Source organism: Pygocentrus nattereri, chromosome 9 (genome assembly GCF_015220715.1).
Source record: "Pygocentrus nattereri isolate fPygNat1 chromosome 9, fPygNat1.pri, whole genome shotgun sequence".
Lineage (NCBI taxonomy): Eukaryota > Metazoa > Chordata > Actinopteri > Characiformes > Serrasalmidae > Pygocentrus > Pygocentrus nattereri.
Window position 1 is genome coordinate 30,720,628 of NC_051219.1, and position 13,371 is coordinate 30,733,998.

At 41.1% G+C, this 13,371-nt stretch overlaps 2 protein-coding genes and 1 non-coding gene across 11 annotated transcripts in view; 1 reads left to right on the forward strand and 2 right to left on the reverse strand.

Moving 5' to 3' along the window:
* eya4 (EYA transcriptional coactivator and phosphatase 4) overlaps positions 1 to 5,518 on the forward strand; it is a 65,801-nt gene extending 60,283 nt beyond the window's left edge. For 7 of the 9 annotated variants that reach the window (XM_017707296.2, XM_017707321.2, XM_017707339.2 and 4 more), the window contains 2 exons: positions 642 to 742; positions 4,803 to 5,518. In XM_017707296.2, the coding sequence (XP_017562785.1) occupies positions 642 to 742; positions 4,803 to 4,883 (182 nt within the window). In that variant the 3' untranslated portion in view covers positions 4,884 to 5,518. Of the gene's footprint in view, positions 1 to 481; positions 583 to 641; positions 743 to 4,802 lie in introns of all 9 variants that reach the window. The other 2 variants (XM_017707315.2, XM_017707328.2) reach the window with 1 other exon arrangement.
* Positions 5,519 to 8,551: 3,033 nt separating this feature from the next.
* rps12 (ribosomal protein S12) lies at positions 8,552 to 12,772 on the reverse strand. The gene is made up of 6 exons (XM_017707371.2): positions 12,662 to 12,772; positions 12,491 to 12,537; positions 10,882 to 10,998; positions 10,286 to 10,388; positions 9,476 to 9,577; positions 8,552 to 8,642 (listed from the first exon to the last, which is right to left on the reverse strand). The coding sequence occupies exons 2-6, from the start codon at positions 12,502 to 12,504 to the stop codon at positions 8,580 to 8,582; spliced, it is 399 nt and encodes a 132-aa protein (XP_017562860.1). The 5' UTR covers positions 12,505 to 12,537; positions 12,662 to 12,772; the 3' UTR covers positions 8,552 to 8,579.
* Positions 10,457 to 10,542, reverse strand: LOC119264120. The gene has a single exon (XR_005130781.1). It is a non-coding gene; the product is annotated as a small nucleolar RNA SNORD100 (small nucleolar RNA).
* Positions 12,773 to 13,371: the final 599 nt, after the last annotated feature.

Below are 13,371 nucleotides of genomic sequence, written 5' to 3' on the forward strand. Positions count from 1 at the left end.
AACAAGAGTATTAATAGAAAGTATGTTCTTTGCTGTCTGCTCTTGTGTAAAGGCTTTACACTAGATGCTGCAACATTGCTGTGAGGATTTATTTGCATTCAGCCACAAGAGCATTAGTGAGGTCAGGACCTGATGTTGGATGATCAGTTCTGGATCACTACAACTCATCCCAAAGGTATTAGATGGAGCCCCATCACTCCAGAGAGCACTGTTCCACAGCACTCTAGCTCACACTTGTCACTGGGTATGGGGACCTCCAATGCATCTCATTTTATTGGCGATGCTTTTCTATGGAGGTTATGCAACTGTGCATCTGTATCAGCAAAGGATGCACTTTAAAGCAACCACATTAAATAATTAGAAGTAGTGTCTGGATACTTTTGGACATATTGTGTATCATGACTGGGAAATTCCATACTGTCTCATCCCTAGTCAGTGGTATGTATGCATCCGACCTTAAGCCGCTGCCGTATTTTTGCAGGTAAAGAGAGCTGTTTTGAGCGTATAGTGTCCAGGTTTGGCACTAACATTACATATGTAGTGATTGGCGATGGGCGCGATGAGGAGCACGCAGCCAGCCAGGTAACCTCACACGACCTCTGAATTTCCTCATCTGACATGTAACCCTGTTTATATTGCAGGCAAAGAGAGTTGCTTTGAGCGCGTAATGCAAAGGTTTGGCAGGAAGGTAGTGTATGTTGTTATTGGGGACGGTGTGGAAGAGGAGCAGGCCGCTGCCAAGGTAACGACCCTCGGGTGACCCAGAAGCAGTGTGTGATCCCTCCCCTTCCCCAAAATGGACTTCCTGTCTGTGTGTGCTCTAGCAGTGCTTTTACTAGGCTTTTAGCTCAGACTGACTGATGGCTCATTTCCTTCAGTTGTGTTGTTTCTCTATTTTCTGTTTAAATGCTGGTGATGGTTGATGATCGTGCGTTTGTTTGCTTATCTGAGACCAGTTTTGCATTTTTTCTCACATCTCTGTACCCCAGCAGTCACCCCAGAGCTTTCTGAGGTTCCAAAACAGAGATAATCAACCAAGTGCTGCATATCCACATTATAATAAGACTAAATTTTAGGAGTGACACAATACACAATAGTGATATTCAAAGGGGAACCCTTAAGGCCTGGTAGGACTTCAGAGAATGCCTAATCATTTCTGGAAACTAAGAAATTAATGTCTGTAATTTATAGTTTGTTTTCATTTGATAGTTTCACCTTCCTTGGTAACAGTGTTAAAAGCTTGAGTCACCCATTGGAAGATTGAGATTTTTCTCCTATGGTTTCTAGGTAGATGCAGACTAGCTCTCTCTTTGGTTAAGCTTTAAAGAAAACATGTGTCATCTTTAACAAGCTTCAAAAGTCTAAATTAATGCAGAAGAGCCTAAAACAATGTTAATTATTAGCTTAGCACTAACCTACTACCAGAAACCGTATAGGGACACCAGTATGAATTAGCATCACCACAGAAGTTTTTGACCAGCTGATTTTTGACCAGCGTTGACATTTATGGACAGAACTAAAGGCCCATCTCTGTCACTGTTCACCCCGTTGTTTTTTCTCCAGATGCAGTAACTGCACCATGGTACATCAAGCTGCTCGCAAAACACCTACATTACTCAGTGGCTGCAGGCATCACAAATGAAGTGCAAAAAATATAAGCTTGCTTTGTGCAATATGCTAGTGTTTACAAGCTAAAAGTGGTAATCTATGTCCACTCTCAGAACAGTGTACAGCTCTGCTTTGAGTTGTAGCAGCAGTACTGCACTAGTGCAAACTTGGAGAAGGTGAGGAATCAACCAAACAAAAGCCATTTCAAATGGATATTAGCAAATAGCTATGTTCAAATTTTGTATACACAAAGTTAATTTAATTTGTGTAAATATATAAGCTGGTTATAATAATTTATCAATGAAAAAAATGTAAAAAACAAAGGATAGTGTAAAATAGCTATGGTTGCAGAGCAGTGTAGGTTTGACACGCGCAGCATTTCTCTTCCACTGTAAAACAGGCTTTAATATTTAGCTTTAACGTTACAGAAAAATTACATTTTAACTACAGTTTGATTTCATGCTATAAAAATGATTGTTATATCAGACATACTGAGATAAATTAAGTTAATTAAGTGATACTTTTTTTGATCCCACAACCGGGGAAATTCCACCTCCGCAATTAACCCATCCATGAAGTGAAACACCACATACACACTAGTGAACACACACACACTAGGGGCAGTGAGCACACTTGCCCGGTGCGGTGGGCAGCCCTATCCACGGTGCCCGGGGACAAATTGAAATGGTTTCCACTGTTCCATTAAAATCACTCTTAAAAGAGAACCACCAAAGTAAGAAAGAAAACCAATTTCTGTTATGCAACCAAAATCATTCATACTTTCTAAAAAAATGACTTGTTTGGACAGATACAGACATAATATGTGGCATACAGTATATTTTATCAACGTGCATAAACCACAGTACAGGTGCTGGTCAACGAATTAGAATAATTTGAAATAGTGCAATCATGAAATTCTTTGAATGCATTTTTTGTGCAGAAAGCAAATCAGGTGTTCACCGCACCTGTCCTACTCGTTAGACTAATCACAGAACTCGTTACCTGTAGAAAATTTGCTCAGCTGAGCTTTCCAAAAGGCCCATTTAGGCCATTTAACTGTGACGCTGTTGTTTTATTGAATTAGAATAATGGAGAAACCGTTTCATTGAATTAGAATAATTTTTATTATAATTACAATCATCACTTTCTCAGTATTTTGTGGCTGCCCCCTTGGCTTGTATGACTGCCTGAAGTATCCGCGGCATCGATTTGACCAGCTTGTCGCAAGTTTCCGCACTCACAGCTTCCCAGGCAGTGGCGATGTTCTGCTTCAGTTGGTCCAGTGTAGTAGGCTTTCTGTCGCGAATTTTCCGCTTGACGATGGCCCAAAGGTTTTCAATGACATTGAGGTCAGGCGAGTTGGCCGGCCATGCCAAAACTTCAAGCTGTTTTTTAGTGAACCAATCTTTGGTCGACTTTGCCGCATGAGCCGGTGCAAGATCCTGTTGAAATATGAAGTCTTCTTCGCCGAACTGTTCCTCAACAGTCGGAATCAGGAACGTTTCCAGAATATCTTGATATACGGCAGCATTGACAGTCTTCTTGAGGAAGCAGAGTTTCCCTACACCTCGAGCGGACATGCATCCCCAGACCATAACGCTCTGGGGAAACTTGACAGATCTTTTCACGCACTCGTGGTTGTAGGTTTCGCCACCACGACGCCAGACACGAGGACCTTGGTCACCGAAGGAGATGCAGAAGCGTGATTCGTCACTGAAGACCACTTTCTGCCAGTCTTCAGCAGTCCACTTGCTGTGTTCTTTGGCCCACTTCAGCCGTTTCTCCATTTGTTTCTTGTTCAGCATCGGTTTTACTGCTGGAACGCGAGATTTGAAGCCGAGTTCGCGCAGACGACGGTAAGTGGTTGATCTGGAGACGTCAGCACCGGTCTGCTTGTTCCACAAGTCGGTGAGCTCGGAAGTGGACTTGAACCGGTTGCTGACTGCGATCTTTCTCAGCTGCTTGTTGTCGCGAGCAGAAGTTTTTCGGACGCCGGAAGAGTTGGTGCGCTTGCTGCAGTTTTTCTTGAGAGCTTTGCAGACGGAAGACTGGCTGATGCCGAGCTGCTCAGCAATTTTAGTTTGGGTCAAGCCTTGTTGGCGAAGGGCTTGAATTTGAGCCACTATTCCGGTTGAGAGGTCGCGCTGCTTACCCATGATTGATTTTACAACTTAGAAATTCTACTCAACCCTGACTTTATACTGCACAGTGAACACTCTTCACAGAAAACAAAAATTCGAGCATTTATTCTAATTCAATGAAACGGTTTCTCCATTATTCTAATTCAATAAAACAACAGTGTCACAGTTAAATGGCCTAAATGGGCCTTTTGGAAAGCTCAGCTGAGCAAATTTTCTACAGGTAACGAGTTCTGTGATTAGTCTAACGAGTAGGACAGGTGCGGTGAACACCTGATTTGCTTTCTGCACAAAAAATGCATTCAAAGAATTTCATGATTGCACTATTTCAAATTATTCTAATTCGTTGACCAGCACCTGTATATACCATTAAATTTGTGCATCAGTGCACCCCTTATTTTATTTTCTAGATTTTAGCCTGTAACAGTAAAGGTTGCATATATACTTTAGTGGATATTCCTGCTATGCAGCATTGCATCCTGGTTGAATACCTCTGTTCTAGAAAGCACCAGAGAATTTCACATTGTTTGCTCAAGCTTTTATTGTCCATGTATGAAAATGTATGAAATATGACATTTTGTGAATAACATGCTATTTTTTCCAATTGCGTGAGAAATGTTTAAATGCTGGTGTCTATAAAGGGTTTATGGAAGGTGTTAAGCTATTTTCTACTTACAAACACACATAAAATATCATCAACAGTATGTCAGTATTTAATGCTTTGTCAGTGTTTCTTACATAAACACCAAATAGCTCACAAGCCTTTTTATAAACCCTTTATTGAATTTTGATTGTAAGGCACTGTGGTCTTTCCTCAGTCTTTCCTGTCTGTAACTGGGTGTTGGCTTTCTAGTTACAGTAGTATGCTTCATAAATAAGGTTTAACATTCAGGAACAGTCTAACAGTCTGTGGGAATAATTCTCACCAGTATTTGCACTGTATTGCTAAATATTGGCAGAACTGCATGGTAAGGTGTGGAATTTAATCAGTGTAGTATGCTAATGAACGGTGTGGTCTTTCTGCATAATTTGACTGGACCCTCTCTCTGTCCACAGCACAACATGCCATTCTGGCGAATATCGAGCCACTCAGATCTGCTCGCCCTTCACCAAGCACTGGAATTCGAGTACCTGTAATACTGTATCATAGGCCTCTTTTTGTACAACTATTTAAGAACAACAGTACACTGTAATCTCCTTTTATGTTGTTTTGTGTCTTTTTAATGATTTCTCTGGCTTCTGAGATAACTCTGCACTGTCTTAAAAAGACTCGGACTGTCTGGGAAAGGGGCAGCTGGGGTTTTACTAGTCAAAACAGGCTCGTCAAGAGCTCACAAACGTCTTACGTCATAATGCACGCTGCATTTCAGCAGGGTGTCCATTTCTCTTAACACAAACAGTAAGGAAAAAACGCTTCAACCCTAAGTCACATAGGCCCTCTGTATTCAGAGGACCTCCACCCTGCAGTGTCCTCTCCAGTTTTTCTCACTTGTAAACCAATAGGTCTGTATTATCTCCCCCCAAAGATACAGTCTAGCATAGATTTATAACTCATGTAAATTATTTTACGGTAACTAGTTTTAAGATTAAATACGCTGTGTGTTTGCAAATGCATTTTTTTTTTCATTTGGTCATTTTGTAAGTTTTTGGCTAAGACGTATGTGTATAATGATTTGTTGTGCCTTATGAACTGTGGTTTGTGTGTTTTTTGTTTATTTTGAAAATGTATGTAGATGAAGGACAAGACAAAATGAAAGACTTAAATCCCTTAATGTGTTCCCTGAAAATATTTTCGATTACATACAAACATCATGGGGGGTAAACAAAGAGTCCTTATTACATGGAATACTGATGCCATGCCATGCAATTTGGACCACATTTGTCTTCAAATGATCATAGAGCAGCCAAGCTCTTAAAACAGAAATCACGCTCTTTAAAGAGTGGTTCGTGAGACAGGCAGACCTTTCCAGTAGTTTCTCTTTCAGTCTTAATACCTGGTCACTTTAATAGGGCCCAGTTAGGGCATCTAAGTTAAGATCAGTTTAACTTGTAGAGGGGGTGTTCATTCTAATGCTGGTTCTGCTATTTTATCAATAACCAGTGAATGCACATGTTTTTATATCTAATGTTGATAGTGCTAAAATAGCGGCACTTATGGGAATCTGGGTTCTATAGGATCTATTTTACCAAGCATATCCTGTAGTTCTCTGCCAAGGGATTTTAGGCCAAAACCTTCTCAAAACTATTGTAAAACAACGTATCGGACATTAAGCAACTGAAATGTAGCCATTTCCTTTTATTACTTTCTGAAGCAGCACTAATAAGCATTAAACTGTTTTGATTTATGGTTCTTATCAGATGCTGCCCTTGACATTGTTTTAGAATAGTTTTCCAACAATTCTGCCAGTCATCGATCACGATCATGAAATTTAAGCTGACAATTAATTGTCATATAATTATGATTAGCAATTTATTTGTTTTCTTATGGTTTGGAGACTGTGGCTCTGTCTAAAAGACAGGAGGCTGAGCTGGAGGTGGCGGAGATGAAGATGCTGAGATTTTCGTTGGGAGTGACAAGGCTGGACAAGATTAGAAATGAGCAGATCAGAGGGACAAGGTGGAGCAGTTTGGAGATAAAGCCTGAGAGGCCAGGTTGAGATGGTTTGGACATGTGTTGAGGAGGAATAGTGGATATATTGGCCAAAGAATGTTGGAGATGGAGCTGCCGGGTAGAAGGAGAAGAGGTAGACCTCTTTAGACCTTCCCTATCAAGGTTTATGGATGTAGTGAAGGTGGACATGGAAATGGTTGGTGTGAATGTAGAGGAGGCAGTAGATAGGGCAAGATGGAGGCAGATGATCCGCTGTGGCGACCCCTAAAGGGAGCAGCTGACAGAAGAAGAATTTATTTGTTTTCTTGTTCAGCGAATGCACCTAGTAAAGTACAGGGTGTCCCAAAAACAATTTACGTCATTTGAGATATGAATATCTGAGTAACTACTAGGCAAACGAAATTAAATAGGCTTCATGTTGAACAATACAAGGTTTAATTATGAAAATTCAGAGGAATGTAGATTTTTATAACCTGAACCTGACCCTATCTTCTGATACCAGTGGTCATCCAGATCCCTTTGCCCTGCACAGACAGCCTTCCTCTTTAAATCTGTTTTCCAGTTGGTGCATCAAGGACTGAGATGTCCTTGAGCAAGACACCTAACCCCCAACTGCTCCCCGGGCACCGTGGATAGGGCTGCCCACCGCTCCGGGCAAGTGTGCTCACTGCCCCCTACACTTTAAGGAACATTGTGCAAAGATGCTTTTGAGAAACCTCAGCTTGACCCAGGCAAATTAAAGGCCCACTGCCCTGCATGAAGTGATTTTCCAGATCTAACACGCTTCAACTCAAGGGCTAGTTAATTAGTTCATGAGCTGCATCAGGTGTGCTGAGAAAGGGGAAAACGTGTAGGGCATCCATCCATCCATCCATCCATTTTCTAATCCACTTCTCCGTCAGGGTCGCGACGTGTAGGGCAGTGGCTGTTAAAAGTGTTTTCCTACATAGAGGTCACCTACAGCTTAATTTAGGTTTAGGACTGGGCTTAAGTTAACAAGTTAGATCTGGGGGTATTTCACAGAAAGATGGATAACAATAGTAACATCAGGTGCTGAGACAGACCGACCCCTTATTTTCTTTGCTGTCCATTCACTGTTTCTAGCTTCTTTTGTACGTTAGATTGTGCAATGCATTGGTCAGAGTAATACATCATTAAAGTATCTTTAGTAGGCAAATTCATGTTAACATTTCACTCAGTCTTAACTGCAGGTTTTCATTTCAGCCATGCAGGAGCACAACGTCTATACCCACTGACATATTATACAGATATATTTAGGATATGATCAAGGATGCTGACATTTTACTGTCACAATGGCATTTTAAAGCAATTCAATTTTCTTTCAAGGCTAGATTTTTTTTTGCCTGCAGACCATTCATTTCCTAAGGCTTCACTGAATGTAGTGCACCAGAATGCCAGTTCACACACTCTGCATTAGGTTAAATTATTCTACTTAAAACATTTAATACCACAGAATATAAAATTGCACTTCACAATTTTCAATTTCTGTCTTTGATATCAGGCACAACCAGTATGCACATGGTATGTTAGTACTCATATTTGAACCAGTCTCCAGGACCAGAATTGAGAAGCACTGGGAGAGAGCAACCATCCACACTGGCTGGGGTACCCAGTAATCACCAGCTAAATGGAGCTCAAGCATAAATCCCTGCACATTTGCATGTGATGCTCAACATATTTCACAAAAGCTAAAATCAAACAAAAGAGCTGGACATGTTAAAAGACACTACAAGCTGCTACAGCCCATTCATGATTAACTGCTTGATCTATAACACTCCAGAAGTGACTTGCATCCAGTTGTATTTAATTTATTTGAAAGACTTTCATAATAGCTGATCAAATGCTGAACACCACTTATTGTTCTAGCTCACTTGTAAGACAGCTCAAGTGAGCCAAATTCTCATTTGAACACCTGTGGTGCAGACACCTCCAATCTTGTACACAAAAGACCAGGATGGCTAAAGTTTTTCCCATTCCAACAAAGCAAGAACATGAAACTGTTGAAGAATGAACGACTAATTAAACAAGTGAAGTCAGGTGTGCTCCAGCTCGTTTTTGATTGAAAACGGGCAAAAACTCAAGGGCCCTTTGAAGTCAAGGCTGGACACCCTTCGTCTAAACCAAACCTGGACACAGACCAAAGGTCGTTTGTAATGAAAACCAACAGACCAAGTTCTTTTCAAAAGAGTTTATTCAGCGCCTTATTTCTTAGATTTGAAGTACTCCTCGATGACATCCTTGGCCTGAGATTCTTTGCCGTAGTCCTGCAAGAAAAGGAAGACGGGATTTAACACAGGCTTTAAGGAGGACATACAAAAAGCAATCAACGTTTCCAAGTCAAGTCATCAAAACGTCCAATGCAAATTCCATGCTCTATACATTGAACTGTTCATGATTTAAGAAAATGAAAATGCTGGGCTTTAGTTTACAAGAGATGTTTAGAAGGAGCACCAATTAAATTTCAAACCTGAAAGGATGCATATTATTTTAGTCTCCAAACCAGTGCCTGCTTTTCATAAATCATTGGTGTGTATGACACTAGGAAGCAATCAATATTAACCATTCAGTTAACCATCAGCAATTACTAGAGCTAGAAAGAGAATTAAAAACCGTTGGAAGCCCTATAGAGCTCTTCAAAATCCAAGCCACTCCGTATATAATAATGAAAAAAATTAATAAATAAATATCCAGAACAAACAGCTTCATATTTCAGCAACAACCACATGCCAGTACAAATTTAAACCCATAGTACAATTCTGTCCTAGTATTTCACCACAGCATGGATGCAGCAGAAAACCTTTACAATCTTTGCTTGCCACTAGACTGACCACCTTATAACCTACAACAAAATCACACTGCATTTTATTACTGAAAGCCACCAGCTGACTTGTTGCCCTTCAAGGAACCTCAGAGATCATGTTCAGATCTTAAGGCTCGTGATTCAGGCTCTTTTTCTCGCCAGGATTAAAAACAGCCACATGACAAAGGATGCCAGTGCCTGGACTCGACCTGGCTAAAACAATGTTGTACACCAATAAGCATAATAAAAAGATCCTGAAGTGTCTCAATATTTTAAGTCACAATTTATAGACCTTACCTTAACGACCACACAGCTGCAGCCCACCACCTTGCGGGGTTTTCCCTCTCTGTCAATCTTGCACAGGCCAACCCACTCACCAAGCTTCTTGTTATCATCCACCTGTAGACAGCAAGGGAACCATGAGAACCATTAGAATTTCTGTCCACTACAATGGATATTCATTCACTGACCAGTTTCACTTTGGCTAATAAGTTTTGACTTGCTTGATTGTTGCACTTGAGTACACCAAGACACACCCATCATATCTAAGCCAACCTGTGGTCTTTACACAAAAAATAAGGTATATAGGGCAGGTGAATTTTTAAATGTAAACTCCAGCCATTTCTCCATACAGCTACCACGTTCCGCTCCCAAAGACCCCTTCACAGCATAGCAACTCCACAAAAGTCTTGAAATCTGGGGCACATGGACAGGACTGCCAAAACATGGGGAGTAGGGGGTGGCAGACTGGCATTATCCTCTCATGGTCAGCCAATGTTAGAAAGTTTTACCTTTAGGCCTCAGTTAGTATGCATGCTACACCAATGTCAAGATTGTGCTATGTGATCTGAGGTAAATCAATAACAAACATAGCAAGTACATTAAAAGCAGAATCCAAATCATGTTTTGACCCTTAAATTCCAAAACAACCTTAACATGTAACTGTGAGGCAGTGTTTTGGCAAAAAATAGGGTAACAAGTCAATATCATCATTGGAATCCTTAGAGGGAGCCAAGTGGTCATCACAGACACAAAAGCCAGCAGGTGCCTCTCACTATGCATTCAACTGTGCAGCAACTTCAAAAAAAGAAATGCAGTTTTCTGTACCTTGATGAGGTTGATCTGATGCTCAGCACAGAGGGCCTCCACCAGTTTGACATACATGGGCTCATCACAGTTAGCAGCAAGGACGCACAGATGAGCCTGGCGCCTGGCAGAAAGATGTAAAAACTTAAATCCTCCAGCCATTTCACAGCTCAAATACCACTGTTCATGGTTAGTATCTCAGAAAACAATTGGGTAACGAATGGCAGATATCCTCAGAGAATTCAGTAGAGGGAGCCAAAATCATCATCATAGATACAAAGTTTGCACAAGGGCTGCAAAATATTCAGTTAATTGTTACTGCAATCTGGGCAACATCACAAAACACAAATGAGCCTCCTAACCAATTTTCATTGTGTACTAAAAGCACCCTGACCAATCACATTGCAAGGCAAGTCTGAGTGCATGTTTGTAATATAAAGTATTCTTAAGTCAAAATAACGTAGGGTAAGATTGAACCATACGGTCACCAATGCATTTTAATAAACTTATTGCAATAAACAGCATGTAACAATATAACTGATACCAATTACTTGGTTTATATCATGCAGCCCTAACACGCAAATTCACATAGCACAACCAAAAATGAAGCATCTTACTTGTCCAGAGCCTTGGCAGCCTCACGGATACCGCGGGCAAGCCCGTCGTGGATGAGTGCGGTCTTCAGCACTTCAGGCAGGGCAGTGTTCACATCCATCACCCCTCCGGCAGCAATGCTACAAGCAACAAGTCCAAAAACAAACAAATGTAGCGGGAACAAGACATTCCACATACGATTTAACTCAAGCAAAAGGTAAACATCGGCTTGTCAGATTGCGTGAATCACTCATGAATGGAGTGAAGGGGATTCCGACTAAAGATTAGAGATCATCACTGCAGCCGATGTTTGGTTAACAAGGTTTCACAATTTTAAAAAAATAAATTTGTCCACACTTGGGCTCCATATGTACCTGGATGAATATGGAAATGACTATCACTCCAAAAAAGCTTAGTAGTCGCCACATGCAAAAAAGTATACCTTTACATGGTTGCTCTCATCAGGTCATGGTCTTAAGCCAAAAACAAATGCCTAGATTTCTATCTTGGTAAGCATAAAAATGTGCCTTCACTTCCTGTGAATCCAAGAAACATCTCAAAAGTCCTTCAGGTAGAAAAGCATTTCACCCATCAACAATCATTTGCATCGCCACAATATTGCTGTGTGCAAGCAATACAGTTCTAATACCGTCATCGTGAGTGTCCACATGTATAACTGGGGTGGTACAGTGCATGAGGTACTTGATTTACATCGCTGTTGTCAGGAGAAAACCTTGCATCTTCAAAAGGAATAAACCTACTGTAGTTTTAATGCAAGTCAATGGAACCAGACGTCTTTCCAAGTCATTTGGGGCCGTTTTGTTTGGTCCATTCATCATCAAATTCACACAATGTAAAGGACAAAAGGTCCTTTGAAATTCTCAAAAACTGAAAAAAAAAAAAAATGCGAGGTTTTCTTCCGACAGCAGCGACATGCAATTTACTCGCTGTAATTCAGCTTATACTGCACAGTCCAACACTTTCCAGTACTACGCTTTCTGGGCTTACAGCGGTCATTCTTACAGATTACCACTTGAGATTACAATATAGAATTATCTACATAATCAAATACATTATGTTGGGGAAAACATCCAATTAAAGCATTAATCTGAAAGCTAGTCTCAAAACCTTTTAAAAGACAGAATTATCAGCTCACAAATATGAAACTTCTAAAACAACTAAGCAATGCACTTAATGTTGGTAAACAAGCACGTATGAAAGCAATATAGCAGAAAAAGCTCTACGAGAAAGGAAAAGGTTCCACTAATCATTTCGTGCTTCAGTAGTTCTTTGCATTCAAGCTTGTAACGGCTGCAGAACCCATTTTGGTACTTTATAACTTTAACCACTTTAAAAACGCTTCTATAGTAAACCGCACACATTCTCCGTCGATATAAAGACGTTTCACCATTTAGGCATGAAGCGGTTCTCTACAGAACCCAGGTCTATAAGGAACCATCGGTTAGGCTTCATAGCTAGGCTAGTTTTCGCTTTAACTGTTTTTCTCCCCGTTTTAAGCGCAAACCCTCTGTGGCGTCTGCCCTGCACATTAAGAGCCGGAGTGCCCCGAAGCCCAAAGTGTGGAACAGAGGGTCAACAAGTCCAACAGCCCCGTCCCGGAGTCACGCTTACCCTTCCTCGGCCATTGAAGATTAGCGATGGATGTTGGACTTAAAACTCTGAAATGGGACCACAGACACAAAGACATATTAGTATTTATATGTCGTGAGGGGCTCTGGGGCAGTTTTAATGAAGGATGGTGAATATTGGGGTCGGATTCACCGAGAGATTTCAGAAACTCACCCAATCCTCCCTCTGACTGTGGGTAAAGAGGACGTCATACCGGCGACAACGTTGCTTTATGGCTAAGAGGGCCAGATGGTGTCCGTAACAATGCCTGAAAAATAGATCCTCAATATATTGTTTTTCCAAACACGTTTGTTCCCCTTTTACACCACCCGAGTCTTCCCATTCTCACCATGTACATGTCTGTTTGATTTTTCTTCCGTGAGTATTAAAAAAAAAAAAAAACTGCAGTGTGTTTTACAGTAACGTCAATGGTATGTTGCTTGTATTCACCACCAGGCGGCGCCCTCGCCCCCGTCAAAGTCTTTGAGCTGAAGTCAACTTCGTATTCGCCAGTTTCTCGTTCAACTTTTCTCGTTCCACCTTAAACCGTGCAGCACGCTCTGGCACCGCAGCACAGCGCTCACATTCGGAAGCGTCATAATGGAACTGCTGCACCATTTAAGGTGGAACGGAAAACTCAGTTAAGAATCTGGAGGATAGGCAGCCCGCTTCGGCTTCGTGAATGCAGTTATGACCCACAGACAGATGGAACGCCTTTTGACGGAAATAAGACTGAAAATCAGGGTAGTGCGGAGTGCTGGTGTCAGATTATGATTTACTGGCTCATATGTAATTTTCTCTTGGTGCAGATGTGAACATCAATTCCAGAAAAGGGAAAAATAACACAAAAGTAACAGCCACTGTGCGCTGAAGCTGCGTTCAGA